The following is a 13662-nucleotide window of genomic DNA, read 5'->3' as shown; positions in this document are numbered from 1 at the left end:
TATTCGCATTATCTTGAGCGCTCTCAAATTGTTTCGGCAAACAAAGTCAATCAGAACTTTGTTGTCGAACTAGCGCTGTTCAATGGAGAGTGTCAATGCGATTTGCTATCGCCCGCCTTTCTGCATTTAAAAATAGCATAAGTCTGGAACTCAAATTTAGTTTAGATAGCAGCGAACATACTTTCACACAACTACAACTATGCCATTATTTTGATTTGCAGGAATGGGATTTTAGTATTCCACATTCCATTTGGATTTGTAAGAAATCGTTGGAGAACTAAACAGGCGTTTATCATACGTTTCATTTGGCTCAGTGTATTATATTTCTGCCTTTCTTATCGTCGTGTTTGGTCATTGAGAGTGCAAGGCGTCAACGTCGCTGCACGCATTTTATTTCCCAACCTCTAGAACGCACATTTGTTACGCATTTAACGTTCCCCGCTGACGACTGCAACTATCCACCCCTCACCCCCTCACCACCCCGCCAAGCGTCCCTGTTTGCCATTTAAGATTCGCTTTCGCTTCCCCTTTTATTTCAGCGCACTCAGTTAAATTTCCATATTGTTTGTCAACCGAGGATTGCATCCAGGCTCGCTTTCGGTCCCTGAATCGCTCTCTAAATCGGAATCGGAGTTGGAGGCGATCAACAGCTCCGTATGCAGTCTGCATGCAAATGCTGCAGTTCGGATCGCAGCAGCACTGAGCGAAATCAGTAATAAGTAAGATATATAAGTGGTAATGGAATACTGATATCACGTATACGCTTAGGTGGCAAACAAACTAAAGTAAGCTGCATTTTATAGTTATTTTATATAACAGATTTATTTCTTCATAGTCATTATTATATGTGCTGATGCTACATTATTTTTTCGAGTGCATGAAAGGGACTGCGACGGGGGCCGGACAGAGCAGGGCCCACAGATATCGTCAGGCAGTTCAATCACATTGCACAAAAGTTCGAGGTCAGTTATAAAAATAAAATTAAATGCCCTCGCTGCTGAGCTTCGGTGAGCTCTTGGATGGGATTGGGATTGGAATTGGAATTGGATTGGACTGGGTTTTGTTTTACATTAATTTCTGTTTGAATGCGACAAAATGGGTTTCTTTGTCTTTGGCAGCCTTTGGCTGCGCAGGATCGGGATAATGGGGTTGCAGCACACTGCACGCAGCTCCTGCTCCTACTCCTGCTCCTGCTCCTGCTCCTGTTTTGCTGGACCGCCGTGGGACTGGGCACAAAGGGTATTGTTCGGGGACATTGCGGGTCACTCGAGTGGAAGTAGGCCACTGGAGTTCTGTGTAACTTGAGCACCGTCCGATCGGGATAGCCGATGCAATTGTGTAATGTGAGCCGCGGCAGGGCAATGACTCCGTTTCCAAGGATAATGCAGGAACTTGGTCGCAGAGCAGGAAATCAATCCTCTGCCATCTGCGTGGAAACTGAATTTTCATTCAAGTAGAATGTTTGTTGGCAAGGAGCTTACTAAGACCAACATGAAAGTATATTTATTATCAAAGTGTTGAGAACTTAAAATGTATTTAATAACAGAAAATAGTTTTTGGTGACCCCGAGTATGTTTATTGAGCTATGCGGAATGGTGACCCAGACGCATCGTTTGAAGGCAAAGATTTCGGCGAAATAAATCGATGAGATACATTTCTACAGATGCATAAGAAATACGGCAGCCGAAAAGGTAAGCTGTCCAAAGAATCAATGTCCACTGATATAGAGAAGGACATGCGCTACTCGCTTCTAAGCCCGTCTAACCAAGATATTGTTTTCGGCCAAGAGACGGGCCCAGACAGTCGCTGACCGGTGGAATGCTGTTGAACTCCATTTCGGCTGGCCGTACCGCAATGAAATGAAATTTCGATCATTTCCAGGGAATTCATGCCACAGATTTCGGCGCGGCGCGGTGTGGCGCGTCGGTCGCGGCCATGGCCGATCCTCAAAACAGACCAAAGCCGAAAAACCAGGGCCAAACTAGTTGGACGGGCTGCCCTCCACTCCGCACTCGAGTGTCCCAAGGATCCCAGACGCAGGTTCATTAACTTGTTTGCCCCGCCGCGCGGTGGCTGCCTCACTTTTTTCCTTTTTTCCTTTTTTTATTTTGGGGCCGCCGACGTCTTGCTCTTCAGCATCCACCAAACACATTCAAGATTCGAGCATCCAGTATCCAGCATTCAGCATCCAGCATCCGCGACGAGACAATAATGATCTTCGCTGGAAACGCGAGCCCCTTCACCGCCACAGTGCCCCATTCCCCCCTCTCCCGCCTGCAAATCAGATCCTCCTCGCCGGTGGTGATGATGGTGACTTAATTGCCGCACCCAAATGGCTGAGCTGGACTAGGGATTAGCACGAAAAGCATTCGATTCCCCAGAGCCGCATTGGTGGCTCTCCAGGGTACAAAGTCAAGTGAAAATACTTGCCTATGCGTAAGGTGCAGGAAATAAGACGATTACAGCGAAATTAATCTATTAATCTATTCAACCATATAAGAACACTTACTATTACATTTATAATGAATTTTTGTGTAAGCTCTTGTGTGGGTTTGCAGTGAATGTCTTTCAGAACATTCAGAAAAATGTTAATGGATAAGCCACATTCGAAGCACATAGTTATTTTATCTCAATGTTTTTGCTTTCTTCGAGCGAAACCAGTTTTAGTTTCAACTCAGATCGAAATGCAGATCGTAGAACTCGGGCCAAGCCCTATGATCCTTGTGACATTTGCTCATTTTTCACTGTCGCAACTCGCTTGCCGATAAAGTGGAGCACATTGTACTAGCCTCTGATTAATATGAGTTGTGGCCTGATATCGCCTGCAGCCTTGGCCGAAGTCGTTTACTCAGTGAATCACTTGGCCTTCCACTCTTTCCAATGCTGCCACACTAGTATGACTAACCAACCAGACCCTTGGGATATGACTAAGCCGAAGGCTGTGGAAGACGTTACTACACCTTACGTTTTTGAATCACTTTTGGTTTAATTAGTTGGGGAAACCACTTTTTTCTGCATTCGAAGGATTCCAAATACTCTCGTATAATAGCCAACTTCCGCTTTAAAGATACCCAAATACTTGAATGACTTTCAGAAACTAAATTTAGAAAATCCCGACCACATATTGACCCTTGCTCAATGTGCACAATGATAAGCCAGTGATTCAGTGCTCTCAAAATTTAACAAATTAATGGAATCTACAAAAACAAATAACCAACATCTCACTGAGCAACACTCTCGAGAATTGTGCTAAAAAACTCGAAGCGAGTGCAGCGTTTGAGCACCGATCGCACATCCTTCATGAATCGCAGGGCGTCCAGAAAGGGCAACAAATTGATGAGGGCCTCATCGCGACTGCCAATCTCATAGGACTTGATGAGAATGGCGTTTCCCGCATTGAAACTGCACTCCGTGCTCGAGTTGTCCAGTAGCAAAACATTGGAAAAATCCGGCGCAGCCAGCAGTACGGACTTGGCCCTCGTTCCATACATTTCAAGGCAATCCTGTCGGTAGAGGCGACTATTCAGGATGCCCCGTCCTCCGTCCAGGAAGTCCAGAATCGGAGAGGCATATATCTCGGCTCCGGCTGTGAAGACAACGAGGTCGTACCACTTGGATACGCGATCGAGGAAGTGATCCAAATAGGGCCGTTTGTACACATAGATTGTGGCTTCGTAGGCCGGCAAGTAGAACTTAAAGTCGTGCGCAATTCTGGGCTTGTTCTTTGGTTTCTTGCCACTCTTCTTCAACCACGACGTGATCATGGTCTCATCCATGTCCAGGACAAGTGTCTTCCGGGCCACGAGGTTCAGTCGGCTCCTTGAGACCGGCGACAGGCGATCCTCCTTGGGGTAAATGATGGGAGTGTACTCCACGTAAATCTTGTACACATTCGCCAGGAACAGCCACAATCGAGGAATCACCAGGCAGGCCACGCCTATCACCAGACCCATTGTGGCGAAGCCAAAGAAGCTACATGGATGCGTTGGGGTAATGAGGATTCCAAGTGCTGCTTCTGTTGGTTCTACTTACTAAATTAAAATGAAATCACTTTTAATCGGCATCGTTAGAAATTCAAAATTGTGCATTCAAAAGTAAGTGTAATATAAAAGTGTAAGGAAAACACGAAGATGTATTTACCGACACTGAAATTTCAAGAACTAGAAACGGGTAATGAAATGGGGAAAAACGAGAGACAATATTGTTGGGAGTTTGATTGTTGAATGAGCTCCACCCGAAAGCTTTACCCTCCTTTCCTTGACAACAGAGTCGAAGTCGATTGCTACCTGATTAAACACTGAAAACAAAGGGTACGGAAAGTGGATATTATATCATACCTATCATAATAATGTTATAAATGTAATGTTAATGATATATAACTGTATAACTGAAACAATCCCAAAGAAATGAAACTGAAATCCCAACAGAAATGAAATCCTAGGTGCTTAAAAGTTATTGATTTAGAAAATTGCAATATCCTGCAATCTAGTTTGTTTTAACGATCTCGTAGACCCCGAAAATTGCGTATACGACATGGGGAGCGGCGCACACGAAGTGGGATTAAGAATGCCATTAATCAATTTGGCTGCGCTGTACGAGTGTATAATTTTCTTCCTGTACGGGTGTTATTAATCAACTCATTGTCGATAGCATATAATTTTCTGGCCGTGTGGATATTCGAAGAACTTGTCTGCAGTCCCTGCAGTTCCACTTACAGTGGGTGTTAAACGATCGGGAGTGCGTGCGTGTGGGGGAGTAGCGATATAAACAGCCATGAAATGCAGTGCCAGCGCTGACGCACAAAGACGAGGATCGGCATGGGGATCGGGATTGGGTATGGGTATGGGAATGGGGTATATATGCTATATATGTTATATGGAGAGCAGCAGCAGCGGAGGCAGCAGCAGCACTGGCGGAAGTTCGTCGGCGATGTCACTCGTGTAAAATATGGCACTGGCCTTGGGAGCAGCACGCACAATGTGACTGTGCCGTCAAGACGATTAACAGCCGCCAGAGCAAGGAACAGCCAGATCAGCCGGAGCTGGTAGAAATAATAATAAAAACTGCTGCAACTGCAACTCAACTCAACTGCAACTGTGGCCATGAAGCCGGCGGCGTTATCCAGAAGGCGAAGGAGCAGCACCATATTGTGCCCATCTGGACCTTGCCTGCACGCGATTGGGATGGAGTGCGCACGAAATGAATTTTAATTAAATATATAACGATAATTTCAAGTTGGAAAATATTTAGTTATTGTTATCTTTATAATTCATTATCTTTATAGTTCATTATCATTATAAATCGATGTAATTGAAATCTTTTAAAATGTGGCAGGAAGTTATGCTATGTTGCTTCCATATGAATTAGGTCTATTACTGCATATTACCCCTACCTTTAGAAACCTTCAGCGTTTCTACAAAGTTAATGAACTTAAAACTAAAACTTCTTTTGTGGTAGATTTTTAAATTAACACAATGACATCATCCATGACAAGGTCCACCCCAATGGATCTTCCCACTCATTAGGTTTCTTCCTCGGCAGAGAAGAGGACCAGAGTTCCCGAGTTTCAGAGGTCTCGAGCCTTGCGTTTTTGCGGTTGACTGTGGCGTCTGCTGGGTGTCAACATTTAGCCGCATGTTGTGCGGCTGCCACAACTGCAGTTTCCCCAATTCCCGATAAAAAAATAAACCGCCCGACAAACAAAAGGGTGAAATTAACTTCTGAGTCGAGGACTTCTGAGTGTTTAGCACCCGCATCCAGGCACATGTGCTGTTCATCTTGACGTGCGACATTCTCGTACAGTCGCCGAGTCAATCAGACCGGAAAATATGCAGAAATTCCACTGGCATTTGTCATGTTGCCTTGCGATTGTGACTAAATTTTTGCCATTTCAATGGAACTAAATTAGTTGGGGTAATTAATGTCTGATTTCCATCACTTGAAATAAATAAATGCCCTACAAATAACCCATTATTGAATCCAAGTCATTGCCCTGTTTGGAATGCATTGTTTTCGAAGCTTTTTCTTTCTTCACTTCCCTTGGAACTTTGTACCCCAAGTATATTTTAAACTTGCAAATTAACAATTGCAATTTTATGGCTGAAATTAGCGGTAAGTGGGGCCATTTTCGGCGCGGTGTATGGTTATCAGAGCGCTTATCTCACCTCGCGACTGTCGGAACCTGTAAACGCGATTTTGTCAGCCAGGTTTTTTGGCTGCCAACACTTGACGTGTGTTAAATTAGCATTAAACAATAATTTTGTGCGGCTAAGCTCTGTTGTTTGTTGTTGTTGTTGTTGTGGTTGCTGTTGTTACTGTTTTGGTGAATGCAAAATAAATTGCGCATAAAGTTTAATCACTTTGACTTTGCACAACACACTCACATACACACTTGCAATGCCGAAAAATAAAAACGCACAACAAAAGATTCTTTACACACACACAGATACGCAGATACACAGATACAAATACTGAATACAATATCGGCAGCAACGGCGCAAGCAAAAACAACAACAACACGCGCCCAGTGGACAGTGCAAAATAAGTATAAAAATAAATAAAAAAAAGTTAAAAAAAAGAAGAAATAAATAAAAAATACACAAGGCGAAGGCGACGATGGGGCAGCAAGCAGAGCGAGCGGGATGCAAATAGAGTCAACAACCTCCAGTGCATTACTCACTTTTAAAGACCGTGTGTGTCCTTCAACAAAAACTTTATCTCTGTCCCTCACTCGCTCGCTCCCTCTCTCTCTCTCTCTCTCTCCCGCTCTCACTTGCCGGAGTGATTCGTATTTTACTTTTTATAATTAAACAATTTTGCAGCGGCACTCCCCCAGCGCCCCCTTTTCGTACTCCCCCCCACCATCGCCGTTTTCCGGACAAACAGAACCCGAAAAAGTGAGCTCGCTGCACGCAGAGAAATCAGATCGTAGTTCAACCATAGAAATGGCTCTTCTTAAGGGAACCAATTGAAGTCTCTTGTTTGGTGGTACAACTATCCTAAAGCCTGCATATTGAATTAACATTAGTATTGTAGTAAGCTACTTCCTGTGTCTTAATCTGAAAAATAGTTAATTATATTCTTTATTATACAAATGAGACATCACCTTATCTTAATGCATGTATTTACCATCACATATCACAACGATTTTTCTCAAAGTGCCATTGTTTTCGATCCCCATGGTCTTGTTCTTGTTGCCGGAGCTTTGCACAAGTGTGCAGAAGACAGTCTTCTATCTCCACTTTATCGATGGGGCTTCGGAAAGTTTGTCGATTCCGCTGCTGCGCATTTCGGCGAGATGCGAGATGAATAAACTGTTGTGCGCTTGCGTGACCTGTTCGCCATCTCGGTTGCTCCTCCTGCGCTCCCCGTGCCCTCCATCCCACTACTTCCCTCTCCTTCCGCCACCCCACGCAAGCGAGAGAGACGGAACGATTGCCACATCCGCCCTGCATGTTTGTGCGCGTTTTTTTGTGCGACTAATGTCATTGACTGCAATTTGTTAGCAAAGTATTTCGACTGATAAACAAAATCTACACGATGCCAATGAACCCGGCTCTCTAAGTTCGCCCAACGAAAGCCAAAACAACCCGAAATTGCAATTTGCGCCCCAATTGGAGAGCAACTAAGTGGGCGTGTGCAAAAGAGATAGCAATCGTGCCTTGCACTCGCACGCGCCAAGGAGCAGGGCTGAATTCTAACGGGGGTTTGGCGAAACGCGAATTCTTCAGCATCGCAAACATGCATCTTATGCTTAGTATATCTAAAATTCGCATATTTGTATAGTACATCTAAGATTAGAATATAGTATCTTATCATTAGAGTAGATACTTTAACTATATATTTATATATAACTTTTATTACTGGTCTGCCATAACTTTCATAACCCCTTCCAGAAGTGCTTTTCCTTATGCGCCTCTGTATATGAGCACAGGTTGGCAGTGCCATAAACAAAGAATTCCTTTTGTTTGTTGATTCGATTTTTGTTGTGCGTTCTTTTTATTTCTTTGCGAATTGTATTTTTATTTTTAAATAAACAAGCCGAGTTCATTGCATTCGCCACAATAAGAACATATAACAAATACGGCACGAAAAGCACTCGACAACCGAGAAAAGGCGCAAAAAACAGGAACGTCGACTGATATACATGGCGTATAATTAACGGCTGCGCGTGTATGGAGAGTTCAAGTTAATTTATCAATTCTTTCTTTTTCGGGACCCAACCATACTTGCATTTAAGTAGGCGGAGTGCTGGGCAAGGCATAATTTCGATGATGGGCATCTATAGAATCAATCAACTGATTAATTGCAGCTGTGCAATGCTGAAGTTTTTGCCTCAGCTTGATGTTTGGTGACATAGTTACTCGTTTAATTATGGTAAGTAATAGGGGTAATAAATAATTGGAAACCCCAGTGCTTGCACTCTCTTGCATGTTAATGCATCACGATTATTTAGCAGCACCTCCATTATTATTGATAAAAACAATCCCTTCAAGTGCGAACAGCTATGTTTTTCGTTCATCTGGCGCATTCATCAGATGGTGCCATATTTCCTCGGAGGAGATGGCATTGAATGTCAGTGTGGTGCTCGGATTACACTAAAGTCGGTCAATAACTTCGGACACAAACAGCCTGCACAAAGCGTTTAAGTGACCACAAGTGATCAAGATGTTCCTCCGCCCCTTCTGGTTTACCCCCATTCGATCCCCAGTGATCTTAAGTTTTGGGATGCCACGCTAGTTCAGTTGACCGGTTTAATGGCTCGAACTTAATTTGCGCCCTCTAAGAGAGAGGAAAGTAGCCAGCAAAAAGTTGCATGCCAAAAAATATGCGAAACAACCAGGCAGACAACACCCAACGGCAAAAACTCGGCCTGGAGAGAAAGAGGCAGCGGCAGCGACGCGTCTGGGGGCTTACAATTGCGGTCGCAACACTAGTGGCGCTTCGACACAGGGGCACAAATTTACACCACAAAAAATAACTGCATTTAGTTGTCACATAGGTAGCAGTGCGTTGATCAATAAAAACTTCATTATATTGTTTATAAACAGTAAACAAAAAATGATGTTCATAAAAATATTTCGAAAAATATATTGTTGCATACTTTCAGACACCATTATTTGAGGTTTTTTGATGACTAATTGATATGAACAGCGCGGATATTGGGTATAAAATATATATATTTAGTAACTACTAGTTCAGTTGTTTATAGCGCAAAAATGTTTATAACGCTAAAAGTTCCCCAGCAAATTTATTATTTCAAAAATAACAATGTAAAATATACACATTTAGTAAATAATAAGCAACCCAATAAGTACTGCAGTTTTAAGTTACGGTCCCAAGATCTTGACCGTCATTGTGGAAAGAGGGGATCTGCGTCAGTGTGCGTGCGGTGGAGTGGGCGGGGCAGGCTGCAGGAAGAGCTCGCAGCGTGTGCGTGTGTGTGTGTGAGTGGGTCGCCAAAACAGACAAAAAACGAGGAGTGCATACGAGCAGAAGTGCTGCCGCTGCCCCAAAAGAACGATGCTCGCACCGAAAGTAACTCATATTCGCGACTGTGACTGTGGCTGTGACTGTGAGAGTGTGTGCGTGTGCGGCGACGGATCAGGCAAATATATAAAGCGGCGATCGGGCGATGCAAACTGCTCATTCCGCCGCCGTTCGTTCCGTTCGCTTTACTTTTCGTACTTTTCTCGCATATTAAAAAGTCAAACAAAATAATAAAATGAAGCGATCGCACACACACTCACGCACATATGCATATGTACGAGTACATATACATATAAATATATATATGTATAAATACATATATATATATGCACGCAATGGCCGCCATTGACGTCGACTGCGCTGCCGACTGCGCTGCCGAGAGTATAAAAGCATAAAATCACTTCGTACTCGGGTTTATTAAAACCAAAACTGTGCAAGTGTCAAGATCGTTTGGCAGCAGCAAAAATAAAAGAAGATAAATAAGAAATAGCCAAGGACCCATTAAAAAATAATCGCAATACCAAAAAGTTCTAGTGAAATTCACAATTCTGACTTGCAAAGTGAAAGTTTGGCCATTAAACGCACGATAAAAATTCACAACAGCACGATCAAAAATAGTATCAAGCAATTAGAGCAGAAAAGCAACACAAAAATTAAAAAAAAAAAAACAGGAACGCGACGCGCCCGCAAAAAGCGAAAAAAAGAAAATCGAAAGTGTTCTACTGACATGGATTACTTTGTGCCCCCCAAACTACAAACACAACAAAAAGAGCAGAGAAACTAGCACTAGTTTTTTCTATTTAGACTTTCGGAGAGTGAGAAGAATCGGAGAGAGCAGAAGGCCGGTCTGAAATAGAAAGCACTACACTGGAAAATCTATTTAACTAGGTACATAAGCAAGCTAAAAAAGAAGTAAATTAATCTCCGATCTCTAGAAATATCTAGAGCGGGTGCAATAACATTTTTAGATAGCGTCAAGGTTGAGAAACCAATTCTGCGAGCTTTACTCAAAAGCCAGCCATATTTCGAGAAAAAGTTTTCAGAAACTTCTGAGGGATTTTATCTAAGTCTTGACTATTTTACATTTGCAGATAGGTAAGGATTGAAGTGAAGCTTATAAATAAAAATAGATAGAAAACAGAGAATATATCCTATAAAGACAAAAAAATGTAGATTTTTATGTTCTTTAGCTCATTTGAAAAGTGTCTTTCTAGTTAGATTAGGTCTAAGCACCCCCACATTCTCACCGTGTAGATAGCGATCTCTTCTATTTCGAGGTGTACGTGCACTTGGCCACACGCTCTCCATTCTCCACTCTCTATTCTTCGCTCTCGATTCTCCGCGCACAAATCCGCGCTCTTTTGACTAGAAGAGCGGCAGAGCAGCAATTCTAATTCGCATTCTCGCCGCCTCGCTTTGAACTTGAACTTTAAATGCACAAACCATAATCATGTCTGTATGTTTGTTGTTGCTGGCCGAGGGCGTGCTCTCTTGGCAAACATTGGCTGGCTATGCGGATTGCTATATATTGTATATATAGGCAGCACAATCAGTTGCGAGGCGGCACTCGTTCCATTTGGGCGCTCGACAAACGCCGGCTGATCAGTTTTCGACTGGCCTGCAATTAATTCGGCTCTTGACGAGCCCCAAAAGTGAAAGTCGCGAGTGAAAGACGTGGCAGTTTTATATTAAACGTAAAATACGAAAACGGCCAGCAGATCAAACATGAATAGAGTACGCAAAACACGAAATGCGAAACGCGAAATGCGGCGGCAACAAGTTAATAAATTAAGACGGCAAACGAAAAAATCCAGATTCCGAGCAATGCAAAGAAAGTGGCACAAATGCCTTGATTTTATCGTTGGATATTCGGAAAAAAAATATACAAATAAAATGAAATGAAAGAAATGCAATCGTTCTATATCCGTTGTATCAGTTTCCTTATAAATCTAGCCTCTACTAGGCTTTGTCTGTGCATTCGAAAGCCGATCAGACATAGCCTATAAGAGGTTAGGTGTACCAAGGTGAAAAATCAGCGAAAACGGAATCGATTACAGTTTTGGGGCTCGCGAAAGGAGGAGAAGGGGCGACTGCCTGATAAGCACGATCCCTCCAGCATTTCCCCCCAATCAATAATAATACTTTCCACCTATGTATCTACCCCCTTTCAGCTGGTTTCATTTCGGATTCCCCCATCTGGCATTTGTATTTTCGCCTGGCCTGCGTTATTTATTAGTTAATAAACCATAAATGTATACTTGAATAAAAAGGCGTTTTCTCTTGATTTCTGATGAGTGTGCGTTTTCATGGGACTCATTGAGCGATTATTGCGAGTCGGTTTGGCGACTTGGATTTGGATATGTTGATTTTACTTTATTCTCGGGTTTTGGTTTGGTCGGCCACACAAAGCGGATTGGATTTCAGTTGATTATCGCACTCGAAGGCGCCAGTCGCCAAAACAGCTGGTAATTTTCCAATACATGAAAGCCTAGAAAATTCAACTGCGTCGTCATGAAAATTCTAGATGGAGTCCCCCACAAAGATATTTTTCACATTTAGGAAATATGACTAGTTCTATCTATAAATACAATTTAAATGAAGAAAAACAAGGCGACGAAGTATTTTATCAGAGTTCGTCTTTTAAATGTTGTGCACAATCATTGAACTATTCATTACTCATTAAAATGGGATAACAAATTACCATGACAGTTATCTACTGCCAAAACATCCAAAAAGTATTTTGGTGAGGCAAACGAAATAAAATTATTTTTAAATTTAAAAAGAGATTGCAACGGCTTCACTGCTTGAAAAAGCTTGAAAAGCTTTTCAAACCTTCATCACCAAACGATCATTTATCGAACTGCTTTACGACGTTAAGTAGAGTCTATGTAAAATACCTCACGTAGACAGCTTAACTTTACATTGGAAAGCATAAATTTTTTTAGGTAAATAAATAATAAATAAAATAAATAAATATAAAAAAAAGTTTAGCTTTAATTTGGGATACAAATAATTAGGATAAAAATAAAAATAATTTTTGACCCACTTTTTTAATAGTGTGTTAATGCTGAAAAAATTTAGGTTCTAATGTGTATGGTCTGAATGAAACAAGTTTTATATATTTTAATAGTGACTATTCTGTAGGTCCAAGAATAAGCTTTTAAGCTTCTCAAGTCTTGCGGTGATGCATTTAATACTTCATGAAGTTTCTGCAGATGGCTCATCATTCGTGAAACTTCAATGGGTCGTTTGCGAACTGGAAGTTGAGCTAACTCCCACATTGGTAATTCATTGGCTTCTGTTGCCTTGGTTTATCTGCACAGGCTGCACATAAAACACGTTCGGAATGACCGAAAATGCGTATCAGACAGACAGTCTACCATTTCGGTGGATTTCTCACACATAAAACTCGAGTTGAAATCGAAGACATTAACCAAAGGAAAACGGATTGCAGCGCAGCATCGTTCATGTCTTCCCTAATGGCTTGTACATGGCACTTGAGCACTCTGCCGTGCCGTATTTATGGCCTGCACTCTACCATTTGCTTTTTGTCTGTGCACAGTAAAAAAAAGTAAAAAACCTATTAAGGATATAAGTTGCTATACAAGTTCTCTCAGAATTAAGTTACTTTTTGGTGCATGCAATTCGGTAAGGAATAGATCTAAAGAACAACTAAACATCACCAAAAATTTCTATATTTATATTTTTATATTTATACGATTCTAAAGACTATGACTATTTATTTTTCTCAATGATGTTGTGAAATTCTTTAATGAACAAGAAGAAATATTGTTGAGTGTGATTTTACTATTTTCCAGCTGCCGGCTGCGCACGCGGCTTATGCAATGTGCAATGTGAGGCTCATCATCATGGGTCTAGCCCGAGTACACGGGCTAACATTTAACCCACATCCAGCTGATGGGTATTCCTGGTCCATTGGCCGCGGGGAATGACCTTCCCCCATCCCCCATCGGAGCCAGCTTCTTTCGCGGAATGTGTTCGAATTTGTCGGAGTTAATTGAGTGGCACGCCCACCGCGACCAGCAAACAGCGAATAGACAAAACAAATGATTGCAGTTAATTAAATTTAAGCAAAAGCCCTCCGAGCTGCTCACAAACAGCAGAAACAGCGTTACCAATTCATTGCAGTAATAAATTGACCCACTTTCGAAT

At 42.1% G+C, this 13662-nt stretch overlaps 2 protein-coding genes across 2 annotated transcripts; one reads left to right on the top strand and one right to left on the bottom strand.

The window, feature by feature from the left end:
• Positions 1–3162: 3162 nt before the first annotated feature.
• LOC122617302 (CTD nuclear envelope phosphatase 1 homolog) lies at positions 3163–4236 on the bottom strand. The gene is made up of 2 exons (XM_043793104.1): positions 4033–4236; positions 3163–3972 (listed from the first exon to the last, which is right to left on the bottom strand). Exons 1-2 carry the CDS (start codon positions 4086–4088, stop codon positions 3222–3224), a joined length of 807 nt encoding a protein of 268 aa, XP_043649039.1. The 5' UTR covers positions 4089–4236; the 3' UTR covers positions 3163–3221.
• A 4591-nt stretch (positions 4237–8827) lies between these two features.
• LOC122616502 lies at positions 8828–8980 on the top strand. The gene has a single exon (XM_043791977.1). It carries the CDS (start codon positions 8828–8830, stop codon positions 8978–8980), a length of 153 nt encoding a protein of 50 aa, XP_043647912.1.
• The last annotated feature ends 4682 nt before the right edge of the window (positions 8981–13662 follow it).

This window comes from Drosophila teissieri, chromosome 3L (assembly GCF_016746235.2).
Source record: "Drosophila teissieri strain GT53w chromosome 3L, Prin_Dtei_1.1, whole genome shotgun sequence".
NCBI classification, from domain to species: Eukaryota; Metazoa; Arthropoda; class Insecta; order Diptera; family Drosophilidae; genus Drosophila; species Drosophila teissieri.
This window is presented reverse-complemented; position numbering and strand designations above follow the sequence as displayed.